Consider the following 16,465-nt stretch of genomic DNA (forward strand, 5'->3'; position numbering starts at 1 on the left):
TCACACTGTCTAAAGTCCTGAAACATTCCAGCACCTTCAGGACCTTGGACAGGTTCTTCAACAGTTCCTACAGTCCTTCACACTGTCTAAAGTCCTGAAACATTCCAGCACCTTCAGGACCTTGGACAGGTCCTTCAACAGTTCCTTCAGTCCTTCACACTGTCTAAATTCTTGAAACATTCCAGCACCTTCAGGACCTTGGACAGTTCCCTCAATCCCTCACACTGTCTAAAGTCCTGAAACACTCCAGCACCTTCAGGACCTTGGAGAGGTGCTTCAACAGTTCCTTCAGTCCTTCACACTGTCTAAAGTCCTGAAACATTCCAGCACCTTCAGGACCTTGGACAGTTCCCTCAATCCCTCACACTGTCTAAAGTCCTGAAACACTCCAGCACATTCAGGATCTTGGACAGTTCGTTCAACATTTCCTCCAGTCCTTCACACTATCTAAAGTCCTGAAACATTCCAGCACTTTCAGTACCTTGGACAGATCCTTCAACAGTTCCTTGAGTCCTTTACACTGTCTAAAGTCCTGAAACTTTCCAGCATTTTCAGTACCTTGGACAGTTCAACAGTTCCATCAGTCCTTCACACTATCTAAAGTCCTGAAACATTCCAGCACCTTCAGTTCCTTGGACAGTTCCTTCRGTCCTTCACACTGTCCCAGGTCCTGAAAAATTCCAGGGGTACTAGTGGTATGACAAAATGGCTCAGGGGGTACATAAGTCTAAAAGRTTTGGGAACCACAGCCCTACTGCACATAACAAAATATGGTTTATAGTGAGGGAACTGTTAAAGATCCCATGTTAGTGAAGGCTAAGTTTGATTAAAACTTTTGTGTTCCTYGGATGAAGAACACAAGGGTAGAAACACTCCTAGAGATCCATTAATGGGTCCCCAAGAATTATTTTCCTTTGACTGCTCAGAGGCAGGCAGTGGCCTAAGTAGTACAGAGGTCTCTAATACAATGCCAAAGGCATCATGTAGACCATTGTCATAAACATAACATTTTGTGGTAGTTGAGCAGGTTGTGCTCAGTTAGAACTCCAACAAATGTACTTAAAGGTTTTTGTCAGTGTGATGAGAGCTTTCCCAAACCAAAGATTTGAGAAAGCTCTATAGGTCTAGAAAGATCATGGTGGGTTTTCATCGTGGTAGCAGTGTATTGAGGTCCTGGGTGGGGGGCATGTTGGCAGTGTATCCATGACCTGTGGTTCACGAGCACTACTGCAAACTGGAAGTTGAAAATCTGAAGCACATCAGCCTTATGTTTAGGCTCTGACCATAATCATGATATGGTCAAGAAAAGAAAAGTAGCTCAGTTGTGATACCARTGGCTGTATCATTATGCTAGTGTGGCGTGATGCTATTGTACATAGCTGTATCTCGAGTGAGGCCAGGACAAGCGTATACCTAGAGTGGTGAGGATCAAGGAGAGCATTTGAGGGAAAAACAGAAAAATAACAGAATTATAAGAAAACCTAATTGGCAAGTGTAGCAACGTCATGATTGCTGGAGGTTTTCCAAATTTGCCACAATCCAGCCACATTCTAATTAAAACAGAATGATTAATTTGCTGATATACAGAGAAATGAAGATCAGCAGCTGCTATAACCAGCTTACTGTACTGTAGCTCACAACAAAAAAGTGAGAAAGCTCTTCTATATATAGTTTTTATTTGAACAACTTCTTGAGGGGTTGTTAAACAGACATTTATTTAAGTAGAGGAAATGATTGTTGTGTGAAAAATAGTGGCCAGAAATGTAAAAAAGCATCAGACCTGATGTGTAAAGACTGACATCAGAAAAACTTGTTTTAGTCAATCTTTAGTTCTTGTGTAGGACATGGAAGAGTAACGAGGTCATCATAGAGAGTGAAGGAGGCCGTCCATAAACAAAACATTATTTAGGATTAGAACAAGGCTGGACTTTAGTCCGTTAGTCTTCACAAACTTTATATAGTATTAACTCTGCACTGGGGAAATAATTTAAATGTAAATAATATTTCTAGATTCTACAAATTTATCAATATATGAAGTCATTCTAAATCTTATTCCAACTTGTTGATAAAAATTTTAATTCTTAAAGCAATTTTTCAAATTTTATTTACAGGAAACCTGTTTTAAAACTAAATGCTTTTCTGAAGGCATTTTTCTAGTGACACACTACTTAATGTCATGTTTTTTAGATCTTTAATTTTAGCGACACTTCTTTCCCTAACCTAATTTGTATCTAGCAAACTTTAAAACAGCCACAACAAATTTAGCCAGCTTGTGTTAAATACATGTTGAAACAGTGCAAACAATCAGACTCTCAACATCAAAATTTAAATTTCCGGTATTTGTTTAAAAAAGAGGGGGGGGGGGGATTAGAAATCTCTAAAATGTACTGTTGCTCCTGATCAGGTAGTGTGAATGTTTCATGAATAAGTTCCCTAAAAATGTATCCATTTGCATCCTTTAGGTTTCACCTCCCTTTATAGAAAAGATTTTGTATTGTGCCATCCTAGCAATATTTATTCTGAGCGCCACAGTTCCCACCAGAAACACAAAACAACATTAGTAGCTCCTGAGGGCAGATGTTGCACACTGAAGCAACATTTAACAAGTGCCTAATTGGTAATCAAATTACTCCTTTATAGCTGCTCAGTGTCCTGACCTCAGTTTTGTAACAATGACAGCAGCCAGCTGTTGTGGATCTGTCAATTGAGGGTTCTTCTCCATGACTGAGTGGACTATGTAAGCAGGAAAGATATTACAAAGGTTCCTGTATGTCTGATACTGGTGATCTGGAATAACGTACCGCTCTTGGTGTTCGACTGCAGATGGGGTCTCCCACGGCGAGTTCCAGATTTGTTCCATTTTGTCTGGCATGCTGCGGACCATCACTCGCTCGCAACATGGCATCAAGCTGTTACTGAGCGGATATGAGTGATATCCWAAGGACTCGTTCCCACAGGGCAGGGGGTCCCAGCTCGCATGCTGCTCGCGGCACAGCGGCGGTCGCCTCTGTCTCATTGGGTTGCTGTCGTATAGCCTTGAATCTGATATGCTGTCCATGCGAGTCATGCCTAGAGACCGCGTTGGCTGGGAGGACAAAGGCGGGAGGACATTTTGAGTGAGCGGGTAGTCTCCAGGACAGCTGGACCGGGCTCCCACAGCTGCATGCTGGATATGTGGCGCCAGGTGAGCTTCGGACTGCTTGTGGGGACATTGTTTGGGCTCCTCCGGTCCGTAGCTCTGCACTCTGGACAGMGCTTCATGACGAAATCCACGGGAGAAGGCCTGCATCCGACTCTGTGCAGGAGCTTGCTGCTGTCCTTTGATGCTCTCCTCCAAGCTGCTGTCCACGGAGCTTGGGTACATGTCCCCGTAAGAGGAGAACGAGTCACTGTTGGAGTGGCTGAGGCAGGATTCGGCGCAGTGGCTGGGATTTCTCTGATACACATGCTCGTGCTCCATGCTACAGAAACTGTCCACATTATGCATGCTGCTCATGCTCATATTTGAAAAATCACTGTGGAGTGAATAGTATCCATGATCGCTAACCGAGTCATACTTCAGGAACTGTTCGCCGTATGTGACAGAGGCGCCGTGGCTGTTGGTGACTAAAATGGGGGGGTACTGAACACTGGACATGTGCTCTAGGGAGTTGTGAGCAAACTGCAGAGAACCTGGAACTGGGCTGCTGGCAGATCGTGTGTTCAAGGCTCCAGCTGCGTGGCTCTTGGCAGGCTGCATGGTGGGYACGCTGAGAGCAGACACGAGGGAAGGCACTGAATTTGTCTCAGACTTCCGAACAACAGAGAGCGCCTCTGGAGGTTCACAGGCCACTGAGCGAATGCTGGGGTCAGACTGACGTTTGGGTGCCACGCGTTTGGCTTCAGAGCTGCCATCACCCTTTACAGCTGCTGGACCTGTGCCACATTTAACTAAAGCCCCCTCGCTCATTGTTTTTACTGCAGACAGTTTGGCAAAGGCTCGCAGTTCATCAGCCACAGAGCGCAGCGGTTGGTTGACACGCTCGGGATGATAGTATTTGCACTTATGTCCGTATGTGCACTTTTTCCCTGGTTTAAAAGAAAGAACGATCCAAGTGGTGAACATGGAYTGTTTAAATCATTCTAGAAGAAAAGAACAACTATTGAGAAACTGCTTAAAAACACTTACCATAGGGGCAAGGCTGTTTCTTGTATTCTGGAACAACTGGTCTCTTGCGGAGAAAATTTTCTAAGCTTGGCCCGTGTCTTCCCAGTGGGTCATCAGGCGGCATGAACCTAATAAAAACAACCAGCCAAAAGCAACTAAATTACAGGCGGAGCAAAGTGTTTTTTGTACGTTACCAGTGAATGCCACAAGCAGATAATCTTAAACTGCATTAAAAATTTTACGTTAATACAAGTTACCAACATGCACATAAAATACTTTGTTTTGTAATAAATGTGACATTTCTAATAAAGAGCATCTCTATTAGCAGTCCAAGTATTTTACACAACTTGGCCGTAATAAAAATTAAACCAGGTTTTCTTACTTGTCGTTAACAAATGAATACATCAGGAGGCGCTCTTCAATAAACTTCTTCCACTCTGGCTTCTCGTTTTGCAAGTCCCTGTAGTTGTCATTCGACACAATAATTCCATCAGAATCAAACGCCAGCTTCACTATGAAGCGATCGTCATAGCACACCACTCTTCGGCCCTGAACTCTTCGAGACGGGGTGAAAACCAGGATCTTCTGTTTCTCTAGCTTGCGCAAAATTTCCTGATCTGAAAGAGAAAACGATTCAACCTCTGGATAAGTCTTGTCAAAAACAGACAAGTGGCAGTTTCAGCTTTTTATTCGGGGAACTTCAATGGGACATTTTGGGTATTATGAATGGCCGGCAGCTGCATAAACACTCTTGTAGTACCTGTGATGAGGGCGTCAGGTCTAGATTGCTCCTTTCTCCAGGCTGGGACAAACACAGTGATGTCTTTATGCCCTTTTTCCAAAAACCAATCGACAGCAAGCTGGATACCACGGCAGGAGAATACCTCTTTGTTCCCGTGACTAGAAAACACAACCTAGTGTAAGGTCTCCCAACGACTAAAGGAAYGGACATCCATCAGTACAAATAGTCCTAAATGTATGTGCATGTTTGTGTTTACAAGTTTCTTACCTCATAGCCACATTTGAACCATCAATGACGATGGGCCTGAGGTTGTCATAGATATCCACAGAGTCATCTTCCACTGAAACTTCAGGACTAGCAGCTTCTTTAACACAGGAAGGATGTGATACTGACGTGAACGTGCTGCTGCACGGTTGAAGTTCAGGCTCCACTTTGTTTCCAAGCCGCACCAACTCAGCAAGAACGTCGTTAATCAGCGCCGCAGCACCCAACTTGTTGAGCACCGCCTCCACCTGTTCTCCTGAATAGCCCAACTTCAGAGCAAACTCCATCTTTGACTGATACTCTCTTCCAATGGCAAGTTTAAGCCCTGGTGCTGCGCTGGCGTCATCGTCGCGAAAATCCTGCACGGTGCTGCTCTGAGAAAAACTGGGCCGGTCGAGGCATGGTGAGCGACAGAGCTGACGGTGGGGTTTGGTGATGGCCAAGGGCTCCCTCCTCTTACAGCCGTTGCTGCTCACCTGAGCCCTCGTGGGCTGCTGCTCCTCCAACTCGCTCTCTGAGCTGCTTCCGTCCTCAGACTCGTCGGCAGCATGCCGGGTCTCTCTCGAGTCAATGTTCTCCTCCCTGCATGGGCGTTTTTCCATTTTTGAGCTTCTCCACCATGGACCATGCTGTCATCACGTTCGTCTCGACATCCCAGGATTCCGCTCCATGCTTCCTCACCGCTGCCGCAGCCAAAGAATCATATTCGCTGTTGGATCTTAGCGCTTGAAATCCTTTTTATAGCCAAAGTAATGTGGTTTCCTCTATTTGAGCAGGCGAACTGAAACTACATAATTCTGAAAAAAAAAAAGCAAAAATACAAAGGTCAGGACAGATTGTATGCTGCTAAACCTAAACTTCATAAGTTTTAAAAGAAAATACTTTGTTTGTTTATGCATGTAGTTTTGAAAAGGACAAAATATACAGTCTATTTGAAATTCTAAACTTGTGAAAACTACAGGAAAACTTCCACACAAAATCTGCTTTTTTAGTTTTGCGTGTATGCAAACGCCAGATGTTTTAATCCCTGATCAAACCACTGATTTTCTCCGGCACCACGTCTGGACCTTGTGGGAGAAAAACACCAATATTACCAGACAACAGTTTCGCTGTCTCTTCAGCTGAAGGATTTTCAAATGAAAATCAGAGTCTGGTACAAAATGTGCTAATGCAACCGCAGAACAATGCTGCTGCTCTCCTTGTGAGCGCAAAAAGAAAAAAAGAAAAAAACAACCACTCACACAGGCAACGTTAGAGCCCAGTCACACATGGAGCGAGCGCACGAGTTAGCATAACCTGATAGTGTGGGCTGAGCAGTGTATCCCTGCGCCTCCAGCTCTCTGACAGACAATCAGAACTGAACAGGAGTCCACAGGGAGCACGACTGCTCTGCAAAGGAGGCTGCAGGATGCAACGCTGCTTATTTCCTCCTCCACACACACACGGTTGCCCAAAAAACCCAAAACTGTTCCTAAGATTTATTAGAGGGCGCATTAGAATTCACTTTCCTCTTGTCTTGCATAAAGTAGAGTATGGCGAGCTTCAAGCTTCAAGAGGCACAGCCCATGATGCGGGTTGCTTAGCAACACAGCCTTGTCATCAGCTAACTCCTTTTTACCAGTCACGACTAACACAAACACGGCTCATCGTCTCTTTTCATGCAGCCAGTAAACGCGGAGCACTTTCACTAACACTCCAACTCCACTCTTTAAATCTTTAGGCAGCAGATTCTGAAACAAAAAGCATTTTACAAAATCTCCACCAAGAGATAGACAAGTCCACCTCCACTGCAGGGACCTGGATTCTGTTTTAATACGTCACCGACAACAACCTCGACACGCACAGATACTGAAAAGTGGATAGATAGTTTTCAGCTAAATAAACACCTCGTTTTTCACTGATTAGAGCTTCGGTTTGAATAAGGCGAATGTTTGACGCTTTAAGAATTAGTGACAGATCCCATGGAGCCGTTCACACTGCCTACTGCCATTTGAGTCATTCCATGACCATATCAATACATGCTCAACGTAGCAGTGCTTTCCAGTCCACCTCCAGATTCACAAGCTTTACTCTCAGCAAGGCCTCTGGACCGTCTCTGCACGCTCGTCATCTAACGTAGCTCTGCTCCATAGCAACAAGTGAAGTAAGGCTGGAAGAGACGTCTTTTTTACACTGCTGACCCAACRCAGAATCCAGCAATGAGCAGAGATGAACCACGCTAGAGTTTGTTATTGGTCCATATTAGCGATTTGATGTCTTTACTAAATTAAATCACCAGGAAGCTGCGCGGCCTTGCGCAGATTGTGTTTGCATCAATCCAAACCAGTTTCGGAGCAGAGGTTTCTCCTATTACTGATTTTCAAAAGGAAAAACAGTACTTTCATCACTTTGCTGTAAACTTTCACCAAAACTAAATCAATACAAAACTAMAAGACATTAATTATTTCTGGGAGACACCAGCAACAAAAATAAAACTGTTTTTTAGTTTTAAATCAGCTACTCCTACAAGCMTGACGACTGCATGCATATTATTAATTAGAAGTGAGCTTTTTGGTCAATGCAAACAAAGAAAAGTCCCAGCAAACTGTCACCCAGGGCACAGAGCCATGCAAAACATTATGATCTTATTACCTTTTTGGCTTTGATCAGACGATGGCACTACGCTACTACCATCATCTGACTCATTAGACCAGTGACATTTGAGCTGCTGAAACTGGAGGGCTGAACGCTGGCTTCGATCCATTCAACTACACCAACCAGGGGATCTGTTTGTGGGCCATCTAATGCGCACAAACAAAACAAAGGATTTTCCCTTTTGTCAAATGAGTCAAAGCAGCACTTCCAAGTAAAAAAAAAAACTACTGTCACTGAGGGAAAACGTGCTTTATAAACCACAGAGCTGTAAAGTGCACATTATGTCTAAATCTACATGTCATAGTAAACCTTTATATCATTTTAGCAGACATTAACACTCATGATAAAACTTTCCATCACATTTGTGTTAAGCTACATCAAGGCAAAACCTGCACATCCTTTATTGATTTGATATGATAAAAAATAACCCAAACTGTCTTTAAACTTTAACCGGCTTCTCCCCTATTTTATTAACTTCTAACCAACTTTGCTCTGCTTGATTTCTGCAACAATCTACGCACAAAACTAATTTGAGCTTTTCTGAATGTGATTAAACACACTAAGGTTTAAAATAGAAGGAACTATAGGGAGGCTAAGAAAAGCAAACCACATTTTAAAGCAATGTTTTCATTTTTGAAGCACTGTAGTTGAGAGTAAATCCAACAAGTTGACACGTCAATACAAAAACTGAAGTGTTTAATATCCTTAAGCAGCAACAGTTCAGAAGGATGACACTGATGAACAGTGACAGCACGTGACAAGTTAAATTTACTAAACTTTTTTTAAACAAACGCCACGACTGCTGCACTAAACACCACATCCGAGACACAATTTAATAAGAAAATAACTGCTTTGACACCTTCAGGCCCGAGATGCATTATCATACGCTAGGAGCTATTTCAACATTGGCTAACTCAATGTGGTGTCATCGTCTCGGCTGAGCAAAATCTGACTAATTTGAGTAAAATCGCTGGTCTAATGTGGAGGAAAAAATGATCGGATAAAGCTTGTTTTAAGCCACCGCTAACCTATTACAGCTTGTCAGGCAACTTGGTGTTGTGTCGAAATGTGTTCCCCCGTCAAGATGTTTCTCCGGCAGCTCCGCCCCGTCCAAGCAGCTACGTAGGGAAGCGACTTTGCGGTTTTCCACCGGCTTGACTGGGCGGAGCCTGGTCGGGGAACGCATCTTGATGGGGGGGAACGCAGCTTGACACAACACCTCCAGCTAGCGGTGAACTTAAAGCGCCTAGCCGCTAATACCTAGCCCTCAGATGCTGAGCATCTGCTAACAATTTAGCCAGAGTACTACCGCAACTAGATATAAAGTTGACGGCCGCGTTATGATCCGGACGACGCTGAAACGAAGACAACACATCACGACTCGGTACATACTGTGCAGGCTCGTCACTGCCATGGGCGACTTCTTCAAACGGCGCTCATCTCCTCACCTTGTTGCTGACATCCTCCTCGCCTGTAACAGTTCTGTTTTGCTGCCATTGGCGCTGTCGCAGTTTGCACAGGGTTGCCAGATAAGGCGAGGGAAACGAGGAAATGTGACAGTGAAAAAACACAGGGTCAAAATACCTTCACTGACCACTTTATTATTATTATTATTATTATTATTAATGGACGAATTTAGATTGATTTGATAGATGTCACAGTTCCACACACGTGCAAGCACGATGATAAGCTCCAAAATCAGGAAAATAAAATACAGAACTTAATTTAGCTCATTATGCTTTTACCGTTTTAACTGTAAAGGAACTCATGTAGAAGAAAGTGCATTTAAATACACATGTATACTCTGATTTTCAACCACATGCTGTGTTAGGGGAAGTACAGCAACTTAGTTCTGACTTCCACTGGGGTTTTTGTGCAAGTTCACTTTAGACGTCAGTAAACATGAGAGCACAATATTTTTGTGCCGAGACATCCCTTCTCTTACACACACACAAACACACACACACACACACACACACACACAGGTTGTTGTCATAAACAGTACCTCATGTCCCCAAAAGTAACCAGCACAAGATAAAGGACAAAATAAATTATATAATGTCATGTTTATTTTTGTGTAAGGCAGTTTTCTATTCAGACAAAACAGGTATTGAGAAAAAAATTAACAAAATTCAAAACCACAATGACAATTTGTAATGATTATGTACACAACACAGTCTAAAAACAGCTGAAAATATAAATACTAAKTCACTAATATTCAGTATTATGCTATAAAAATGTATCGTTTCCTAAGATGAAGCTTTACCAAAACACATACCAGTACWGTAATGTCAATGCAGTATTTCAGTAAGAATTTTGCACGTTGTCAAACTGCTAAAAATGAAGAAAAGAAAAACAAAAAGTCACACTCTCTTGTCAACCAAGCGGCAAATATAAACTTATTCTGTACCTTTTTCTTCAAAMTACTTTTGTCTATGATTTTATTTTTCCTTAACTGCTTCGGAGCAGGTTTCTTGGTGTCATATGYAAATCTGTTCTAGATTTTTCTAAATTTGCATGTGAAATAAGTTAAACAAATATTGTAGTTTTGCCTTGCAAAGCTGTCTACGGTATGTAAAAATCAGCTGAAGTTAAAACACTATCAAGATCATAAAATATCCCTATCAGATTATTTCCTGTATTTGCTTATCTTCTGTTGGGTCAAAAAGTCAAACCAGTTGATGGACATGTCAAGATCAAACTAAAAATAGATACATATTATGGAAATCTAACACTGAAGGTGTTGGAGCTCATGAGATATTGATCTAACACAATAATGGTCTGATATTAAGGAAAACGACAAAGCCAGGCTAAAATAGTCTTGAATACAGCAGTGACAGGTTGTAAACGCAACACAAACATTTAAAAACATTAAGCATTCATATTCAAAGGCAACAAATGAAGAAACATTGTTTCATTTCTGTTAAGATTGTGCAAAGGAAACAAGACTGGTGATCAAAATCCTTACAGCTGTGGTGTTTAATACTGGTCTTCGAGGGCCACCCTGCATGTTTCAGACATTTCTCTGCTTTAACACAACTGATTTGAATTTATGATTGAGAGCWTCTGCAGAACTTTAAAACCTGCTTTAAAGCAGGAAAACATCTACATCATGCAGAATGGTGGTCCTTGAGGACCAGGATTGGACAACACAGCCTTATAAAGTAAGGGTATATGTGGGTATAACATTCAGAAGCTTGACGTTATTACACTGTGGGATTTTTTTTACTGCAATTATTATATATTTTTAATAAATACCTTCAACCACCTGTGTAACCTGTGTGCAATGTAACAGAGATAACATGTAAATGCAAAGAAATAATAATAATCTTCCAGGCCTTGAAGTGTGGTTACTCCACAGTTCTGTAAAGTTTTAAATTCAATTTCACTTTCTGTCCATGACTGTAACAACTGTTAAAATTGACAATTTGTGCGAGAAAAAAAAAGATAAAATTGACGCATTGATAAAGATCCCAAACCACTTTAACTCATATGTGATCAAGAGTTGCAGGTAGCTTCAGAGTGTTCACTGCAGGCCACAGAGATCAGCACATCCATTAATGTTTCATCTTTAGATGCAGCTGCATTCAGGGGACTATAAGAACCATCTTCCCCACCAGCTACAGGTCTGTCCTGATTACAGGACTGCAAACTAGCAGAGGCCTTAAAGAAAACCTCATCACTGATATCCAAGTCTCCCTCCATCAATCCTGAATAAACCAAAGAGCTTTGAGGTGAACAAGGATCTGTCAAAGGAAGGGGATGCTGTTTACTGTAGAGTTCTGCTTTCTGTGAAACCAAATCACTCAAGTTGTCTGACGGGTTAGAGCAATGTAGCTGGGACTTAGACTTCAGATAATTATGGTTTGATGCCCAGGAGAGCAGCTTGTGTTCTGCTCTGGGTTGACCAAGACTCTGGACTTTTTCAGTGATTTCTCCGTCTGTCAAAGGAAGGCTCAAAGCCACATCGGACCTYGTTTGCCACACCGAGGCTGTGGTGCTGTTGGTGTCTCTGACCTCTGAAGCAGACGGAACTACATTCTTCTTCTGATACAGCGAACAGTCYCTCTCAGAGTCCTCTTCGGTTTGAGGACGAGAACATAGAGCGGCTCCGTTCTCGCTGTACGTGTCAAGGCTTTCTGTGTCTAAAGACCTACTTCTCCTGTCCAGGGACAGTGGGTTCAGTGCGGACTGGCCCACTCTCGCTAGGCCTAGGTTCCGCGGGAGACTGGCAACAGCCCACGTGTTGCTGATCAAGTTCTGTTCAAACAGTTCCAGCATTTGATAGTCACAWTCAGCGAACGCATCTTTTTGTAGGTAGCTTTCTTCAAACTCTTGAAAGGGTAGCGATGTATCCTCTTCTAGATCCATGTGAATTTGCTCGTCGTATTCCCCCTCGTTATGCAGATCCACAACGTCAAATGTGACTATGGTGGGTAAGGCCTCCATATTTGGCGTGAAGGCGGAGTTCATCTCCGAGTCGCTCAGCATTTGAGCGTGTTTGGTGTAATCCACGAGCGCTTGTGAGAAGCACACCGTCTGCCCATCTGCCAAGTAAGCAGTAGAGTCCTCGGACTGATGGTTGATGTTTTTATACGGCAAAGCCACTGGTTTGTTTTCCTCAAGATGTTCCTCTTTGGGTTCACAGAAAGTTTCAAAGTCTGGGTCAGACGTGCTTCCAAACGATAAACTTCTCCGCCTTTTTTCACAGTCACTGTTGACAGACTTTATTTTCTCAGTGGAAGCATTTCCTTTTTCCTTAAACATTCCTTGTTTGATATTATTCACACTGACTAACGCTTGAGATTTGGAATTCAAGGTGCAGTTTTTATTCGCCCTCATTTCCTGCAAACCCACCACATTTTGTGCCAACACCAAGGATTTACTTGGCATTTCTATAAAACTGTCTTTGTACAATTCAGCACTTATTTGTAACYGACTCATTTCAGGAACAAAGGTAGGATTTGTTGCTCCGACAGGCTCAGTTAAATAATCACAGTGTTTCGAACCAGGAAGCTGTGATTTGTTCTCATAATGAGGACTGATGAGGCTCTCGTCAGGTGCGAACAGTTCGTAGAGAGCATCACCGCTGTAACTGTCCCTGGGAAGACTAGCTGCTCGTAACCGGTCACTTTTTTCTTGCCCGTCGTCTGGCCCTGGTGTGGTAGAATCATAATAGCCCTCATCACTGTTCGGAACMGACTCCTGATGTTCACTTTGAGGAGTTAAATCATCAGCAATGGAGGAGGTGTCCATGCCACCWGCCTGCTGAGCGCTGCTGCTGTTCAGCGTGTCCATGTTGTGAGAACTCGTCAGCTCCGTCACGTCTGCCTGCTCTGGATCGCAAGTGCAGCGGACGTCCTCCGACGTGTTGTTTTCCCAGAAGTCCCGAAGACCCGTGTCATCCAGATCCTCAGGTGAGGCCATTTCTTCTCCACCGCCCTGATAAGTAAGACAACAAGAGGCCCGCTTCCCTCCATTTCGGCTCCGTTCTCCAGAAACGGTGCTTTCCGTGAAGCTGTCATCCTCCTGATCTGCGATTATGTCCCCACAACCAGTGAGCGAATCGAAGCTCTTCAACGATGCAACGTCTCCAAACATAAGGTTCAGCTGATCCGATGAGCTGGTGGTGGTTTGAGATTTCAATACGGGCTCAGAAGCCACCTGAATTTTCAGACAGGGCTCACTGGAACGCCTAGAAGTCTCCTCATATTTACTGGACACTCCTACCTTTAAATCCACGTCCTCCAGTTGACCATCACATGCCTGAGCATCGAGCTTAGACTTTATACTCGCCCTTTCTGTACAAGGTTCTACTACTGCAGCTTCATGACTACAAGTAACATCAACTGAGACATTGCACATCACATCTGAAAAATCAGGCACATCGGGTTCAGCTCCAAGGCACTCGGTGGCGTACAGGTTGGTGGTGTGTTGGACAACAGGCACCTCTTTCTTGCACAGAGGAGAGGAGTCTGCAGTCTTACTCGGTTCAGCGTTTCTCTGACCTCTGTGCTGCTTAAAACTTTGAAAAAGGCTCCTAAAACCTTTTCTCTGCCGGCCAAGAGTCAGTGATTTCTGGTCAGTGATGGGGTGACTACATTCACTGTGGCAGGCGCTGCGGAGCTCTCCTGCTGCGTCCCTCTGGCTATGGCAGGCCAGATCTCCAGCCGAGACGTAGCCRCTCCTGGGACCATCGTCATGACTGACCTTGCTCAGCCCATCGTGTGTTTTGCTTCTGCAGATTCCCTTCTTGCTCTGATTTTTGATCCTCCCTCCAAAGAAACTTGGCAAAATGCAGATRCTTCTACGAACGCCAAAAAAGGTCAAGGCAGTCCTCCGTAATTTCCATGTTTTTGGAGATTTCGCCGTCGTGGTCACCGAATCTGACTGAAGCTCCTCCGTGACGCCATCAGGACCAGGACGGGGAAGCTGACAGGTGACCGAGGCCGAATCCTTCCCATCGCTCAGCTGCTCATCAACTTTGTGAGAAGTCATGGCAGCTACACTTAGAACAGCAAGAGGCAGGGAAAAGTCATAATGGTTGAAGTTTAAAAATCAGCTGAGTGAAAAGTGAAGCATTTCCTCTATCGGAGCCCTGTAGTAAAAAAYAAAATCAGAAATCAGATTTACAAGGTTCCTGCACATTTACACACTCAAATTATAAGGTTTCTGTCCATTTCTAGAAGAAACCCTTACTTTAAAATACACACAAAAGAAAAAGAACGCAGATCTCAGAAACTGTTTTGGTTTAAGGTCCTAATCATTTACATTTATGGACCTTAAATGTCAAGTCGTCTTCAAAATAACGTAGGGTGAGTTAATTAACGGTTTCATTTAAGGAAAATAGAAAAAGCTGGATATGCTTTGGGGCTGAACCTGTAAACATCAAGTTAAGGCAAACAGACTAACAGGCAACAATATATTTCTTTTACTACAAAAATGAAAAAAAAAACATTTTTAAGGAATACAGATTTTAATCCTTTGAGAAAAGAGATTGACAAAATTCAGCATACGTAATGCAGTTTAAATTAAAAGTCTAAATTATAAATCAAATTCAGTCCAAATCAGATCCAGATTAAAACACGTTACCATGCATGCATCTGTTTATTTTTTTCTGCACTGAAATAATACTAAATAACAGTTTATATAAGGTACATTTTCTTTTAACATTATAAGTCTACTTTAATTATTATTGTGGCTAGGAAAGTGTGGGACAAATAAATGCAGGTATAGCTACCACATTAACCTATATATTATACATTATGAAAACAGACTGTTTAGATCAKGGGTGCCCAAACATTTTCCCCGAGGGGGCCAAAATGAAAATCTATCCAGGGCAGTGGGCCAAATAAAGTAATATAATACATGAAATACAAATACTTTTTAAAGTAAAGTCCTTTATTTCTAACGATTAAGCTGTGCAATGGCCATCTTTTGTTTTAGTCTGGGTACTTGGAGAAAGTCTGCCATATGCTGAAGTAGGAAAGGCTCATGGGGCATTTCATAAATTGATAAAATCTGAGTTTTTGTGGCCTTATAAAGTGTGCAAATCTACATGTGAGGTTAAATGTGAACAAAATATTTCTTGTCATTTCATGTGTCATGTTTAATCCTAATAAATCAAAGATAAAGTCAGCACCATGAATGAAAACTACCTTCACTACAGCCCTTTTATACAGTCATTTGACCAATGGAAATACTGTGTTTCTACATAGGATAACAGGTTACAACCTTTTAACTTTGGCAACTGTTGGTGGGCCAAATCAAATGGCTTGGTGGGCCAAATTTGGCCCACGGGCCCCACTTTGGGCTCCTCTGGTTTAGATTAATCTACCAGAAATTGCTTTTAAACCAGGTGCTAGCTACAAACATTATGTAAGTTTGCAATAATCTGTTGGTTGTGAATCTATTGTTTGCTGCTAAATGAAAATACTAGTGGGAATACTTCATTAGATATTATAAATTGTGTTTTAGTCAAACAAAATTAGCAGCGTGAGGTTTTAATGTGAAGCAACAGGCTACATGTTGTTAGCTTTATCATAAAGACCTGCAGAGGAGCTGAACTTTTCACACAGTCTGAATTTCTACACAAACACCATAATACAACAAACCCAGTCAGCTAACTGGGTGGTGAAGGAACTTACCGACACTCAGCCTGGCCACACGGGTCAGGTCCAGAACCGAGCCGGAGCTAACTTGGCTTTAACTTCTTTACTTAGCTGGCTGGAGGTCGAGGCAGGCCGCGGGGCAGCTTTCACCGCCTTCATTTGTTTCCAGCTGCTATCAAGGTGGTGTTTGCTACCATACTCTCTCCCCCCTTCATACAAGACTGCTGAAAATACAATACTCAGACACACACAGTCTGTAGTTCCCCCCTTTCCATTCAGTTTGTGGTTGTAACGTGACTGTCGCGCCGCAGCAAAACTATAAAAGAAAGGCGGAGGTCAGTGAGGCCGACCGGCGACTCGACTGTTTTTATCTGCTTCTCAGCCAAACGTACCCCCCTCCAGGTGGTCACAGCAAAACCACAGCGTCAAAACGAGATGACTTCCTCTCTCCACTTCTCCCAAGCCTCCTCCATTCCTGGCTCCGTTGTGCGCATGTCCGTGACGCAACACGTGTGTAACCAGGAAAAAGAAAGAGTTGCAAATATGCTAATAAAATGTACAAAATGT

General features: G+C 42.9%; 2 protein-coding genes across 5 annotated transcripts; both read right to left on the minus strand.

The window, feature by feature from the left end:
- Window positions 1-1,589: 1,589 nt before the first annotated feature.
- LOC106516427 (probable ribonuclease ZC3H12B) lies at window positions 1,590-9,290 on the minus strand. Of its 3 annotated transcripts, none has more exons than XM_014006788.1 (6): window positions 9,236-9,290; window positions 5,157-5,950; window positions 4,908-5,047; window positions 4,530-4,764; window positions 4,169-4,275; window positions 1,590-4,068 (listed from the first exon to the last, which is right to left on the minus strand). In XM_014006788.1, the coding sequence occupies exons 2-6, from the start codon at window positions 5,753-5,755 to the stop codon at window positions 2,645-2,647; spliced, it is 2,505 nt and encodes an 834-aa protein (XP_013862242.1). In that variant the 5' UTR covers window positions 5,756-5,950; window positions 9,236-9,290; the 3' UTR covers window positions 1,590-2,644. The 3 variants fall into 3 exon arrangements, with proteins under 3 accessions (XP_013862242.1, XP_013862240.1, XP_013862241.1); XM_014006786.1 differs by having other exon boundaries at window positions 9,180-9,272; XM_014006787.1 differs by lacking the exon at window positions 9,236-9,290 and adding an exon at window positions 8,816-8,893.
- Window positions 9,291-9,834: 544 nt separating this feature from the next.
- Window positions 9,835-16,397, minus strand: LOC106516423 (APC membrane recruitment protein 1-like). Of its 2 annotated transcripts, XM_014006779.1 has the most exons (3): window positions 16,291-16,394; window positions 15,935-16,214; window positions 9,835-14,385 (listed from the first exon to the last, which is right to left on the minus strand). In XM_014006779.1, exon 3 carries the CDS (start codon window positions 14,283-14,285, stop codon window positions 11,286-11,288), a length of 3,000 nt encoding a protein of 999 aa, XP_013862233.1. In that variant the 5' UTR covers window positions 14,286-14,385; window positions 15,935-16,214; window positions 16,291-16,394; the 3' UTR covers window positions 9,835-11,285. The 2 variants fall into 2 exon arrangements, with proteins under 2 accessions (XP_013862233.1, XP_013862232.1); XM_014006778.1 differs by having other exon boundaries at window positions 15,935-16,397.
- Between the last annotated feature and the right edge of the window lie 68 nt (window positions 16,398-16,465).

This window comes from Austrofundulus limnaeus, unplaced genomic scaffold (assembly GCF_001266775.1).
Source record: "Austrofundulus limnaeus strain Quisiro unplaced genomic scaffold, Austrofundulus_limnaeus-1.0 Scaffold37, whole genome shotgun sequence".
Taxonomy (NCBI): domain Eukaryota; kingdom Metazoa; phylum Chordata; class Actinopteri; order Cyprinodontiformes; family Rivulidae; genus Austrofundulus; species Austrofundulus limnaeus.